The sequence below is a fragment of the Hydra vulgaris genome, chromosome 14, assembly GCF_038396675.1.
Source record: "Hydra vulgaris chromosome 14, alternate assembly HydraT2T_AEP".
NCBI classification, from domain to species: Eukaryota; Metazoa; Cnidaria; class Hydrozoa; order Anthoathecata; family Hydridae; genus Hydra; species Hydra vulgaris.
The window spans coordinates 14,606,349-14,622,272 of NC_088933.1; the positions used below are offsets into that span (position 1 = coordinate 14,606,349).

Consider the following 15,924-nt stretch of genomic DNA (forward strand, 5'->3'; position numbering starts at 1 on the left):
CAAATTGCGTAAGGTGTTTAGGAAGGCAGGATATAAAATGGTCTTCAAATCAAACTTGAACCTAGAGGCAATATTAACATCAAGAAATAAATCCTAACTAGAATTGAACAGCCACTCAGGAGTCTACCATATCAAATTTATTTAATAAGGTAGACTCCTGAGTGGCTGTTCTGTTTTATTTTTTCAGTTTTATTTCCTATTCTACTGTTTTTGTGTTTAAATAAATTATTATTAAATTTACACACAAAAACAGTAGAGTAGGAAATAAAACAAAACAATCTGCATTAGCCACACACATGAGACATAGTGCACAACAAATTAACTGGGACAGTTGCAGAACTCTAAAAGTTGATGTTAAAAAGTTTGATAGGAAAGTTTGTTAGGCACTTGAAATACTGCCAATGTAACCTCAACCAAATGGTACCAATTTTGATGAGGGACAATATGTGTCAAAAAAATTTTGAACAGTTTTTTTGGCGCACTTACGTCAGAAAAAGATGAAACCATTCCATTGGTCACAAATAAAAAACTTTTAAACAGAAGATGCTGGTCAAAACAATCCAGCGAAAATTTCTTTTTAAAAATAAATTTAGTATAGAGAGAAATTCGTATTTATTGATAATTATAAAATAATCATGTATATATATACATATTTATATATATATATATATATAAATATATATATATTTATATTTATATTTATATATATATATATATATATATATATATATATATATATATATATATATATATATATATATATATATGTATATGTATATATGTATATATGTATATATATTTTAATCATTGCTAAAAATCATTATAAAATAGTTTTGTCTAACGCCAAAGCCTGCAATTTTCAGGTCAAAAAATCTTGTATTTCATCTCAAAAATTAGGCTCTTGTGACTTCTCATCTTAATATTTATAATAAAGGCAAATCTGTTACTGCTCCTCTCTTGCATCATTCAGATTTTGTCATCTCACCTTAAAACTCAGCTTTGCCTTTAAGTGAGATGACAAAATCTGTTTGCTTTAATCTTTTGATTAAACACATCTCTTGATTCTAGTGCAATCACATCCTACCTGATATAGCCAACAAACTGGTTGATCCATTGCTTGACATTCGTATCAATGCCACTTCTGTCTCTAAAGTGATTTCCTACATAAATTCTTCTACAGCTTATGGTCTGAACAACATACCTGTTATAGTCTTGCAGAAGTGTTCACCAAGCTATACTATCAAAACTATATTACAAGTTCTTAACAGAGTCTTTTTCCAGCTTTCTAGAAAACAGTATCTGTTATCCATATTTTCAAAAATTCTGGAGAGCGATCTGTCTTGTTTAACTACAGTACCATTGGACTTCTTATCACAAGCAAGGTTTGAGAGTCTCTAATTAACAAACACTTAATCTCTCATTTTGAATCAAATAACTTACTTTCTGATCATCAATATGTATATTGATCTTCTTGGTCTACTGCTGATTTGTTATCGGTAATAGCTGATAGGTTTTACCATGCATTAGATAGATGTGAAAAAATCAAGGCTATCTTTTGGCTTTTGGCCTTATACATTTTTTACGTTACATTAACAATCTCCTAGAAAATCTAAGGTGGCATTGTTTGTCATCAATTCTGCATTTATTCTTGTCTTTATAAAAAGCTAACACTCTCTGATTGCATAAAAAAAATAAAAAAAAGCATAAATATAGATAAATACAACTATTATTTTTATTAATTTGCTATTTAACTTAATTTTTTATTTTAACAAATAATAAGCATATTTGATATTATTTGGCTAATTTTTTTACTATTCAGTATTTAACAGAATATTGCCAACACATTTGTTAAATACCGAATACCAGGCTGTGACAAAAAAAACCCATAAAAAAGGATAAATATAAAAAATATTTTTATTTTTTATTTTAACACATAATAAATATGTTTAATGCTAAAAATCTGTAAGTGGTAAGTTATAAAAAACATTTTCATTGATGATTGATGATTGATCATTGATGATTATTCATTGATGATATCATCAATGATATTATCGATGATTAATTGTTCATGATATCATTAATGATTAATCATTGATGATATCATCAATGAATAATTATTGATGATATCATCAATGATTAACCATCAATGATATCACCAAGATTAGTCATCGATGATATCATCAATGAAAAATTCTTGATGATATCATCAATGATTAATCTTTATTAAAATTCTCATATAAGTTACAACATGATGAACTCGATTTATTAAAAATGGTCTTGGTTTCACTTTGCCACCAGCATTTATAAAGGAACAGATGTATTTGCTCAATTTGATTGTATTTCACAATATCTTAATATTCAACTCAAAAACAATGATTCAAAACCTTAAATTAAAAGTGAACTTTCCCATTTGGCTAACAACTAAATATACAAATACAGTCCATCTGAAAATTGTCTAAGAAAACATAAAATATTAAAAAGACTTCGGAATAATGAGAACATTGTTATGACACGACCAGACAAAGGAAGCAGTATAACTGTTCTTAATAAAGTTAATTATATAAATTCATTACATAATGTTATAAGTAATAAGACTAAGTTTAAAGAATTAAAAGAGGATCCAACTATAAAAATAGAAACATCTTTACAACGGTATCTTAGAAAACTTTATAGGCTAAAATGTTTTGAAAAAGATATTTACACTAAAATCTATCCAGTAGGATCTCAACCTGCAAAAATTTACGCATTACCTAAGATGCACAAAGTTAGTAAAGATAGTTCTCTTCCAACATTTCGACCTATAAATCTATCATTCCGTATGATGTTGAAAGTTTGTTCACAAATATTCCACTATTTCAGATTTCCACATCCGGTTCACATTTTCTATTTGGCGGAAAATATTACAATCAAACAGATGGTGTTGCTATAGGTTCTCCTTTAGCGCCCATCTTAGCTATAACTTTTGTTGTATTTCATGAACAAATATGGATCAATAACTGCTCCTTTACAGCACTATTTTTTTATAAACAGTATGTAGATGAAATAATTTCTATTTTTAATTCTGAATATGAAGCTCAAGAATTTTTCAAACACCTCAATAAACAACATAGAAACTTAAAGTTTACTAAGGAAAAAGAACAAGAAAAACAGATTGCCTTTTTAGATGCACTTATTTAAAAATCCAATTTGTTTTCAACTTCAGTTTATCACAAAAAAATATATATACAGGTCCTTTACAAAAAGTTTTAAGTTTTATTCCTTGTTGCTACAAATTTGGACTTATTTGTTGTTTGATTGATCATACATTTAAAATTAATAATAATTAGGTTGGTTTTGATAAAGATATTAGGAATCTATCATTTGTTTTACAAAATAATAAATTTTCACAAAAAATTATTGACTCTTTGAAGTTAAATCCTATATTGATAAGAAAATGAACCCATCTGTTTCTAGCATTTTTAATAGCTTAAATATAAGATAATTTAGGCTTCCATACATTGGAATGTACTCTAATTATACTAAAATGAAAATTTCAAAAATTGTTCATAAATACTGCAAGGATGTTCTAATAAAATTAATTTTCACTACTAATAAAATACAAGATTGTTTTTGCTTAAAAGAATCACTTCCTAAACTGCTTAAATCTCATGTTGTCTTTAAACTTTCTTGCGCTGGCTGTAATGCTAGTTATATTGAAGAAACCTCCAGACACTTGGGAACTAGAATAAATGAGCACCTTAAAAGTGATAAACGATCTCATATATTTAAAAACTTAAATTTATCAATTATTTTCAAAAACCTGGCTAACTATAATTCTTTTGAGATTTTGGATAATTTTATCACAACTGAACACAAATTAAAGATAAAAGCCCTCCACATTAAATGGGAAAGTCTCTCACTTAATAAACAAACTTTACATTATGCTATAAACTTATTTATTTAATTTTACTGTCAGTTTTCTTTTTTTTTTGACAGTTGGTTATTTTGATTGGTTATTTACCAAGTTATTTGGTAATAAATATATTGGCTTATTATGTATAATTTTTTGTCTGTTAATATTTCTCTGTAAAGACTTCTATTTTTTAATATTCATTTCAGAGTGTTTTTTTTAATTGTAAAACAACCTTTTAAAAATGTAAATAAAGTTTACGAAACATGTCAAGAATAAAAAACATCGTGTTGTTTTTAAAAATAATATATATATACGTATATATATATATACATATATATATATATGTATATATATATATATATATATGTATATATATATACATATATGTATATATATATATTTATATATATATATATATATATATATATATATATATATATATATATATATATATATATATATATATATATATATATATATATGTATACATATATATATATATATATATAGTTATATATATATATACATATAAATATAATTATATAAATATATATATATATATAAATATATATATATATATATATATATATATATATATATATATATATATATATATATATATATATATATATATATATATATATATATATATATATATATATAACCTAACTAAAACAAAACTCAACAAAATAAAACGCTTAGTTATTTAAATCATATTTTTAATTACATTGAGAATACTTTTTTATCTTTATTAATGTTTAGAACATTAATAAACATTAATAAACAAAGAACAGTTTACTTTTAATGACTGTTTAAAAAATACACACACTTTTATTTAAATTATGGTGTTTTTTTTTTACTAATTTAAAAATATCAGTTTTCATGTAAATGTAAACAAGTAAATAATTATGCATTAAAAACCATTTCATTCTTTGTTTTAACATTTGTACTTTTTTTTTTTTAATTTGTTTCAAAAGTTTGTCTTTTTTTTTTTAAATAAATTTTTTTATCTTTTAAAATGTATTAACTTTAATTAATCTTATATTAAAATATATTAAATAGACTTTTGTTGTTGTAGAAAGTCATCGTTTATAAAAACAAATCAATTTTTTATATTTTAATAATGCTTATTATAAAAAATGCAAAACTGTAAAAAGCATTTTGCTTTTAACAATTTTGCATTGTCAAAACAAAATGTGATTTGCTTGTCATATAATGTCGTGCGATCACATATCTTGCTGTGAAACACTGATGTAGAGGAAGATATGACATTAAATCAATTGTTATAAAAATAATTTATGTAACATAAATTAAAAAAATTATATACAACTGTCATTTATAATTAAAAAAAAATCATTATCAGTATATTGTTACTTTATTTAAAAGCGTTTTACTAAAATAAAATCATTTGTTAAGAAGTTTTGATGTAATTTATTTCACTTAAGGTATAATTTCATTTAGCACATTTTTAAAATGTTTTTAGTAATTGCTGCAATCAAATTGGCAAAGCAAAAAGTGGTTTAGTTGGTCATATAATGACATGTGACCAGATGTCTTCCTGTGAAACACTGATGTAGATAAAAGTATGACATTAAAACAACTAATATATATATATATATATATATATATATATATATATATATATATATATATATATATATATATATATATATATATATATATATATATATATATGTATATATATATATATATATATATGTATATATATATATATATATGTATATATATATATATATTTATATATGTATATATATATATATATATATATATATATATATATATATATATATATATATATATATATATATATATATATATATATATATATATATATATATAGAACCCTTATATGTTGTCCGAAAGTAAAAATTTAAATGCAAGACCAGAATTTATTTTTTTATTAATGATAGACTGCCTGCCCCAACCAAACCCTCAGTCGATGTAGCAGCACTCCCTTGCGGGTCAGGCTATATGTCAGTCGATGTAGCAGCACTCCCTTGCGAGTCAGGCTATATGTCAGTCGATGTAGCAGCACTCCCTTGCGAGTCAGGCTATTTGTCAGTCGATGTAGCAGCACTCCTTTGTGAGTCAGGCTATATGTCAGTCGATATAGCAGCACTCCCTTGCGAGTCAGGCTATAAGATAGTCGATGTAACAACACTTCGCGCATGATTTACATTAAAAAAAATAAAAATAAAAACATTTTATTAAAAAAAAATAAAAATAAAAACATTGTTTATATTGTTAAAAACATTCAGAATGTTTTAAAAACATTCAGAATGTTTTAAAAACATTCAGAATGTTTTAAAAACATTCAGAATGTTTTAAAAACATTCAGAATGTTTTAAAAACATTCAGAATGTTTTAAAAACATTCAGAATGTTTTAAAAACATTCAGAATGTTTTAAAAAACATTCTGGTCAATTAAATTTGCGTTTTTGTGGTTTTTTTATAAAACGATTAATTTATTATTAAATTAACGGTTTTGACTTTCGTCCAACACGCAAATGTTGGACGAAAGTCAAAAGTAATTAAAAGTGACGTATATGTTGGCGTAAGAATCACTTTTTTCCTTCCGTGCTTCCTAAACGCAACAAACTATAGAACTATATATATATTTATATATATATATATATATATATATATATATATAAACATATGTAAATGAATATATATATGGGTCAAATCATTATATTTCAACCAATGGCCTGTGGCTCACCATCTCTGATTTTCCTGGTTTTTACATATTGTTATGTGCATCATGTAGATAGTTTAAATTTGAAATTTCAGACTTCCAAGTACAACGGTTCGGAAATTATAGCCTTACAAACAGGGCGCAGTGGCTCCCCTCGATTTACAAATGGTCAAAACAGACTACTTTAGAGCTGTATAACTTTTTTCTCACTTTTAACAAGTGTCTCATTTTTTCTAGAACTATTTTCTGGATAGTTCTCTCTTTAAAAAAGTGGTTTTAATTAACTTGTGTTAAATTAGAAAAAAATTATGACCTCCTCAACTTTGGAAAAAATCATAAAATTGCTAAAATATGCCAAAATGAAACTAACTGTAGCATTATTCTGTTCATCCACAAGTCTTTACAGATAGGTTTTCTGATTAGCTACTACTGTCTGCAATACACAGGCAAAATATAGGCAGCTTATTGCAGTTCAGAACTTAAATATATCTAAAAGCAAAATGTCCACTTGTCTAAAAAGTCCAATTTTCAGCCATTTTGAGATGCTTGTAAATTTTTCTAACACTTTGTTTTGATCTAAGATTAACACCATTTAAGACCTTTAGACCTAACTATCTGAAAATGCAAACATTATAAACTTGTCAAATCCACACCAAAAATGCCAGCATTTTTAAATTACCCTATTTTTCAATCATCAACGGTTTTATGTGTTACTAGAAACCACTGCCCCTCTAATCTGCCAAATGGCTTATGTAAAGGGTGCATATATATATATATATATATATATATATATATATATATATATATATATATATATATAAGACAATATATATATATATATCGTCGTAGTAATAATATATAGCATATATATATATATATATATATATATATATATATATATATATATATATATATATATATATATATATATATATATATATATATATATATATATATATATATATATATATATATATATAAATGTATTTATATGTATATATATTTATATAAACTATAATTTATTATTAAAAAATATGTAAATATAAGTATATACCTGAATTTGGCATAACTTGTTCGAAATAAACCTAGTCATAAAAAAAAAAGATTTATAAGTATACCAAACAAAGCAAAAAAAGGATAAAGTACCTTTAAATATTTTTTAGGGATATTTTATATTGCCTTTTTTTTCAAAGTTATTCTAAACTACAGCTTTATATATTATATTTATAATAAGTTTTATATATTATAGTAATAAATATACTATTATAATGTAAAAATTATGAATGCACAGCCAAGTAGTCATAAATATTTTTTATGGAAAATTCAACTACAATTAGTTTTTTCAGTTGTTTTTATTTAAATTTTTATGTTAAGAAGTTTCTTTTTGAAATTTCTGCAATTATTAATAACTTTTGTTTAACATGTTTTTTAGAAACTTATTACCTGTATTTTAATCTTTTGTAATTTGTTACTAAACATTGACTCTTATAATTCTTGCTATGAACCTTTGAATACATTTCGTGAAGCTTATCTATTATGTACAGTTGTTAAATTAAAGCACTTTTTTTTTAATTTAAATCTTGAATTAAGAAATAAGTGTTTTAATGTAAAAAAAGTTCTTTAATCAAAGTATACTTAAGTTTTTTTGTTTTTTTTTAAATAAAAAAAGTCTCTAACTATAGCAATTTTATTAAAATCTTTTTAAAAGTATCTTCAAGTTATCTTTTTAAAGATGTCATAATAAAGATAGCTTAGTTCAAATCTCAAGTGCACTTCACAACACAAGCTAATAAAAATTAAAAGTATTTTCTTATATCAAGACCCTTCTAAGAAATGTTAAAACTATGTAAATTGTATTACTGAATTAAAAAACTTAAAAGAGTTTTAATTTAGATGTTCAATAGACATCATCGTCCAGTTTAATAAAATGTGTACGCAAAACATATATGAAAGTAGAAAACCTACTACTAAAAAAATCATCAATTTTTATTTAAAACCAAGTAATAGTTTCAATACATTAATATAAGAAAATACAATATTTAAAAGAAATTAATTTATTTCTGAGCATTTAATAAAATTTCATACTTTTGATTTGTGGCAACCGTAAAGCTTGTGCACAGAATAACAATTGAAATTATTTGATGCTTTTTTAAATTAAATTTTTAATTCCTAAATGTTATTTGCAAAGTTTTTATTTATTTTTTATTAAAAATTTTCTCAGTATTTTTCTTGAGGATGGAAACATCCTCAATTACAGTAATAATTAAGAAATACAGTAATAATTAAGACTTTTTAAGACACATTTCACAGTTTTTTAAATACTTTTAAATACTTTACTTACAGCACTTTTACAATACAGTACTTTTAAATTTACAATACTTTTAGATAACTCTTAATTTTGGTTACTTTAGAGGATTTTATGTTTTAGGCGCAACTTTCACAATTTCGTTTATATCATTTCATAGCCCGTTTACCATAATAACTTGAAGCTAAAAACCAGAACACATGCTAATTATCATAAAATTTAATAAGAATTAAAAAACATTTTTGTAAAGACTCTTTAACATATATATTGACTAGTAAATGTGGACAGAAATAATAGGTAAATAAAAAGTGTTAATATTTTACCCCACCAGCAAATAGCTTGCTAAATCAAGGCTTTTTTAGTAAACTTAAAATATTTTGTGCATCAAAATTTCTAATCTGATTTTCAACTATATTATAAACACCATGTTTCTTTCAAAATTTTGCAATAAAGCTATGAGAAAATTCTCATCATTCTGCATGTTTCCTTAGTGAAAGGCTTGGTTTAATCTTAAAACTGTTGATTAGTTTTATATTTTGAAAACCCTCATTGCTACAAACAACAAATTTGTGTTTGATTGATTTTATTTAAAGAAAAATGTTGAACAAGACAACTAATGGTGTAGGAATGTATTTGCAACTCTTAAAAAATTAGGCCATTTTTATTGACCATATGAACTAAGTAACAATTATAAGAGTTGTTAATTGTTGGTTTTGTGATTATGACCTTGTTTATTTTTGTTTGGCCTTGTGATGACTTTACATCTGAAGTTTTGCTATTACATGTTAAAAACATATTTCTGCTCCAAGGAACACAGACATAATCAATAGTATCTTATTAAAATTTGTTTGCCCAAGCTAGTGCATATATAAAAAAAGGTTCTGAATTTCTAAGATATTTTTAGGACTTAAAAATTATGGAGGAGGGGGTGTGGGGAAAAGGCATTACCCCATCCCCCTTCCTTCCTGGATCTGTTAGATCTATAAACAAAAGCTGTAGGTTTTACAATAAAGCTTGAGTTTTTCATAACTTATACAAATAATAACTTCTATAACTTAGTTTTTTTTTTGATTTTTGATTTTATCTTTCAGTTTTTGTATTAAGGCTTATTGTATAAAAATTAATATCTCATTTTTTATTATTATTATCATTGCTATTATTATTATTGTTATTATTACAATTATTATTATAATTGCTTCTCTTTTTTATTTATTTTTATCATTTTTTATTTTTACTATACTTATTCTTACTTTTTTTTTTTTTTTTTTTTTTTATAATCAGTTTTTGTAATCGGACAATTTAGTCATTTTGAGATTATTAAGAATATTATTATTGAGGTTTTATTTTACTTCTTTTTGTTTTGATGTCGCTCGGTTGATTATTTCTAAGTGCATTAGTGGCACCTGATTTGCAAAATGGTAACTAAACTAATTTTTTAAATCTTAAAAAATAACAAAAATATAAAGAAAATACTAAAGACAAATGTTATTTATAAACTTTTTACCTTAAAGAGTTTATGTTGAGGTTTAAAACTAAACTTTTTTTAACTTTATGCCACACAAAAATCTAAATGCTAGTATCGTCGCTTAAACCAACAACTAATATTTGTAAAGAATTCAGTAGATTTAAGCATTCAGAATTTGGTGAACTCAAACATCGTGGCTCATTTCCGAGAAATTCTTTAATCTGCAAATTTTTGATGGAGGTTAAAAACACAAATGTTATTAAAACAAATTTTGTTTAATGTTATAAAAAAGTAATTTATATATAAATGAAATTAAAACTTAATTTTGTTTCATATTTTACGCAAAAGAAAGTAAAAATAAATTCATTTAAATAAACTTGGTAGAATAAATTATTATTTTAAGCCACCCTGATTCCAAACTTTCAAGTCTGGAAAACAAAAGATTAAAATAGGTTTTCCGCAGTTTTAGTTTGTGTGCTAGATTTAAAGCAAATTTTTAGTTTGTGTGCTAGATTTGCAAAATTTGAATTTTCGATTAAAAAAAACTTTTCGAAACTCTATTTTTGTTTCGCTAAGTTTGAAACGATTTCTAATCACTTTTTCTTGAATCGAAATGAATATCGCTTTACGAAATTTACGATATTCTATCGATACATTTTTAAATGTCGAAATCCTAAAAATAGCTCCGAAGTTATTTTACGCTTTCGAAACTTTGAAAATTGTATCGAAATATATCTACATAATCGAAATTTTATGGAAGCAATATTTCACTTTCAAAACTCTATAATCTGTATCGAAATATTTTTATATAAACGAAATTCTAAAAATGGCGCCGACGCATTTTATCACTTATAATTTGTACAGAAATATTTTTATATTATCGAAATTATAAAAACGGTAGCGAAATAGTTTTTTACTTTTGAAATTCTTAAAATCACTTTAAAATATTTATTTTTTACATTAATTCTAAAAACTGCATCTAAATAAATATTTATAATGACAAAAAATAAAAATCGGAACAAATTTGCTAAACGAATATAGACGTTGTTTTAAGGGACTGTTCATATGTATAGAAACATTCTGCCTGGGAGAGAAAAACAACAATAATTTAGTGTAACTTCGTTTGTTTCCCAGATGTGTTTGACTTAGATGCTCTTGGGTGATCTTGGGGGCGATTATTATATCTATAAAAGTTGACAGAGCACAAACGAGGTAAAAAGATTTCTCACCTTGCATGTGCCGGATGCATGTTAATAGTGAAATAACATAATAAATATGTAATTATTGTGCTAACTGTGAAATTGTATAATAAATATGTAATTATTTTCTTATTGTTGTGCTAAGAGAAGACTATTTTTTGGCTATTTTCTGTAACGTGATTTTTTCGTTAATGCATCACTGTTGTAAAAAATGACCAAAAACTACTTTGAGCTGACCCGAGAAAACCGCTTTGACAGGGTGAAACTACAATGTTTCCTGACTCCAAAAATGTAAAATTTGAAATCTAACTAAGTCGTCCAAGAAAATAATTTTGATTTTTAGTTTTTAGTACTTTGCACAATAGGGCAAAATGACAGCTTTTCAAATTTTGCTTTTCAAATTTTGCTTTTTCAAATTCTTACAGCATTCAAAAACTCTCCAAAATTAGCATTTATTACTCTAAAACATAACAGTCTATATAGCAAGTATAATTTGTATTTATTTTAACTCAGAAGATAAAATTTTACCTACAATTTCATGGTTGAACTATATTATAAACATTTTGTTGCATCAAAATTGTAAACAAGCCGAAAATTCCGGGAATAGGCAGTGAACATGTTTCATTTAAGTTTTGCATCAAAATTGTAAACAAGCCGAAAATTCCGGGAATAGGCAGCGAACATGTTTGTTTTAAGTTTTGCATCAAAATTGTAAACAAGCTAAAAATTCCAGGAATTGGCAGTGAACATGTTTATTTAAAGTGTTTCACTTATCAGTTGTGTGAGAAAAATTTCAAAATGCCAAATTTTTCAAAAAATCATGAAGATTGTCGGAAATCTGTCTGTGTCTTGTGTCTGAAGAAGTGCTCTCGAGAGTTGACACAGTTCCTTGTTGAAAAGATCCTCAAGCATTACCATACAAGTCTTGATTTGACTGATACCAGAGTGCCAAGAGGCATTTGTGACTCATGTCGAACAATTCTTCGGAGAAAAGATGAAGGAAAAGATGTTAACCTGCCACCTTTGTTTCCTTTCTCATCTATAAAAGTTAGACCACCAACAAGAGATCAAGGTTGCAACTGTCTTATTTTTCAAGTTGGACATTTGAAGTTGAATGAGAAGAGCCCAGTGGACTATTCTAAACCTGTGGAAGATTGTACCCCTCAAAGATGTGGTGATTGTTTGAGTCTAGTTGGAAGAGGTCTGCCACATCAGTGCACTCCATTCACTTTTAGAAAGAATCTCAAGCAGCTAGCTACAGCTGATCCACTCGCTGCAGAGCAAATAGCTACTCAAGTCATCTCTACTAAACCTTCCACACCTGGTGGTACTGTCAAAATATTGCATCCTAAAGGCGGCCCACCACTTAGAGTTAAAACAGGTGATACTTTTATATATACATATAAAGATGACAGGTTCAGAGGGAATACCTTTAATTTTAAAACTTAAAATTACAAAAAGTGTTAATATAATTTCATTTTTAGGAAGCTCAAGTGCAAGAGCTCTTTTTCCTGAACCCAGCATCAAAACTGAAGATCTTGTACAAGTTCAGCTAAACACAGGACTGTCCAACCTTGGCATGAAGAAATTGGCATCAACCATCAACAGAGTCAGTGACACCAAGATTGTGGATACTAGTTTTCTTGCTAAGTTTGAAGCCATTGGCAAACAGTTGTCTGAGTTTTTTACTCAAACCAGCATCCAAGTTTTATCAGAGAGTAACTCCACTGACTTTGTGGTTGTGCATTGCAAGGATCTTGCCGAGCTTTTGAATGAAGTCCTGCTTTCTCGAAAAGTTTTCCAGAATAATATTTTCAAGTTGGGAATTGATGGAGGTGGAGGATTTCTGAAAGTTTCTCTTGGCATCATGGAGTTGGATTCTCACTGTGATTCAAGGTCACCACCATGGAAAAAACTTTTAACTCAGAGGACTGCCAAAGACAGTAGTGTAAAGCGTCAAATGCTTGTGGCTTTATCAGAAGGGCTACCAGAAAACTTTGAAAATGTGAGGCAGATCTTGTCTTTAATCAAGTTAGACAAAGTCAACTTTGTTGTCTCATGCGACATGAAACTTGCCAACATCCTTTGTGGCCTTCAGAGCCATGCAAATACTCACCCTTGCTCTTGGTGCAACACAGAATCAACGCATCTTTCTCAATCAGGATCTTTGAGGACACTAGGCTCACTTGTTGCCAGTTACCAAGAGTTTGCTAAGTCTGGTGGTGATATCAAAAAGGCAAGATCTTTTGGCAATGTAGTGCATAAGCCTTTGCTATCTGGTTCTGAAAACAAACTCATCTTGGAGCTCATACCACCAATGGAACTCCATCTTCTCCTTGGTGTGGTCAATCACATGTACGAAGCCAAGACAGAAGTTTGGCCCAATGTTGTCAAGTGGCCCTCAGCTCTCCACATTCAACAAGAACCATACCATGGTGGGCAGTTTGCAGGGAATGCCTGTCACAAGCTTTTCAGCAATCTTGACCTCCTTCAAAGAATTGCAGAGACTGAGTCTGCTTTTCAAGTCTTTGGAATCATTGATGCCCTTCAAAAGTTTAAGTGTGTGGTGACAGCATGTTTTGGTATGGTTCTGGAGGATGACTTTTCTGAAAAAATTGATCGCTTCAGAGACTCATATTTGGCAATCATGAACATCAGTGTGACTCCATAAGTTCATGCTGTTTTCTTCCATGCGAAGCAATTCATTGAGATCAAAAGGGCTTCCTTGGGGATCTTTAGTGAGCAGGCAACAGAATCAATGCATCATAATTTCAGCTCACATTGGCAGAGATACAAAAGAGACCGCAATCATCCTGAGTATGCAAAGAGGCTTCTTTCATGTGTTGTGGACTACAACAGCAAGCATTTGTGAAGAATCAAATATTGAGAAGAATTTATTTTATGTACCATTTGCTCTTTATGTGTTTAGAATCAAGAGGTTGTTTTTGTGTTTTGGCTTAGAATAACTAAAAGAATTATTTAAGAAAGTGTTTATTATTTCCATCTTGTTAATGAAAAACTATATCAGTTGTGTCAGAATAAACTACTATTCAAGTGAATTTTAGACAGTTATGTTTTGGAGTAATAAATGCTTATTTTGAAGAGTTTTTGAATGCTGTAAAAATGCAAAATTTGAAAAGCTGTCATCTCGCCCTATTGTGCAATGTACTAAAAACTAAAAATCAAAATTAGTTTCTTGGACGAAATAGTTAGATTTCAAATTTTACATTTTTGGAGTCAGGAAACATTGTAATTTCACCCTGTCAAAGCGGTTTTCTCGGGTCAGCTCAAAGTAGTTTTTGGTCATTTTTTACAACAGTGGCATTTTTCTATCTACAAGAACAAATATGTTGTTGTGGCTTTCCTTTGATCTTAGACACAAACACATTAAAATTTGAGTTTAGAATTAATTCAAATTTTTACAATTGCAATATGATAAAAATCTAAATGCTAGTATCGTCGCTTAAATTAACAACTGATATTTATAAAAACATTCAGAACTTGGTAAACTCAAATGTCGTGGCTCATTTCCGAGAAATTCTTTAATCTGCAAATTTTTTATGGAGATTAAAAAGCATAAATATTATTAAAACAAATTGTGTTTAATGTTATAAAACAGTTATTTATATATAAATAAAATTAAAATTTAATTTTATCTAACATTTTACGAAGAAGAAAGTTAAAATAATTTCATTTAAATAAACTTGGTAAAATAAATACTTATTTTAAGCCACCCTGATTCCAAACTTCAAAGTCTGGAAAACAAAAGACTGATTAAAATGGGTTTTCCACAGTTTTAATTTGTGTGCTAGATTTAAAACTAGGTTGTTCACTTTTGCAAAAGTTGAGTTTTCGATTAAAAAAAACTTTTCAAAACTCTATTTTTGTTTCGGTAAGTTTGAAACACGATTTCTAATTACTTTATTTTGAGCCGAAATGAATATCGCTTTACGAAATTCACGATATTCTATCGATACATTTTTAGTTGTCGAAATCCTAAAAATAGCTCCGAAATTATTTTACGTTTTCGAAACTTTGAAAATAGTATCGAAATATATCTACATAATCGAAAACTTACGGAAACAATTTTTCACTTTCAAAACTCTATAATCTCTATCGAAATATTTTTATATAAACGAAATTCTAAAAATGGCGCTGAAACATTTTATCACTTATAATATTTACAGAAATATTTTTATATTATCGAAATTATAAAAACGGTATCGAAACAATTTTTTACTTTTGAAATTCTTAAAATCACTTTAAAATATTTATTTTATTACATTAATTCTAAATACTGCATCTAAATGAATATTTATAATAACAAAAAATTGAAACTGGGACAAA

At 26.7% G+C, this 15,924-nt stretch overlaps 2 protein-coding genes across 2 annotated transcripts in view; one reads left to right on the plus strand and one right to left on the minus strand.

The window, feature by feature from the left end:
* LOC136091180 (sacsin-like) overlaps positions 1–10,601 on the minus strand; it is a 101,455-nt gene extending 90,854 nt beyond the window's left edge. The window contains exons 1-2 of the mRNA XM_065818185.1: positions 10,418–10,601; positions 7,663–7,693 (exon numbers count right to left, since the gene is read on the minus strand). Of these exons, the coding sequence (XP_065674257.1) occupies positions 7,663–7,675 (13 nt within the window). The 5' untranslated portion in view covers positions 7,676–7,693; positions 10,418–10,601. The remainder of the gene's footprint in view (positions 1–7,662; positions 7,694–10,417) is intronic.
* A 1,670-nt stretch (positions 10,602–12,271) lies between these two features.
* LOC136090939 (uncharacterized) lies at positions 12,272–14,248 on the plus strand. Its single transcript, XM_065817916.1, has 2 exons — positions 12,272–12,958; positions 13,062–14,248. The coding sequence occupies exons 1-2, from the start codon at positions 12,376–12,378 to the stop codon at positions 14,246–14,248; spliced, it is 1,770 nt and encodes a 589-aa protein (XP_065673988.1). The 5' UTR covers positions 12,272–12,375.
* The last annotated feature ends 1,676 nt before the right edge of the window (positions 14,249–15,924 follow it).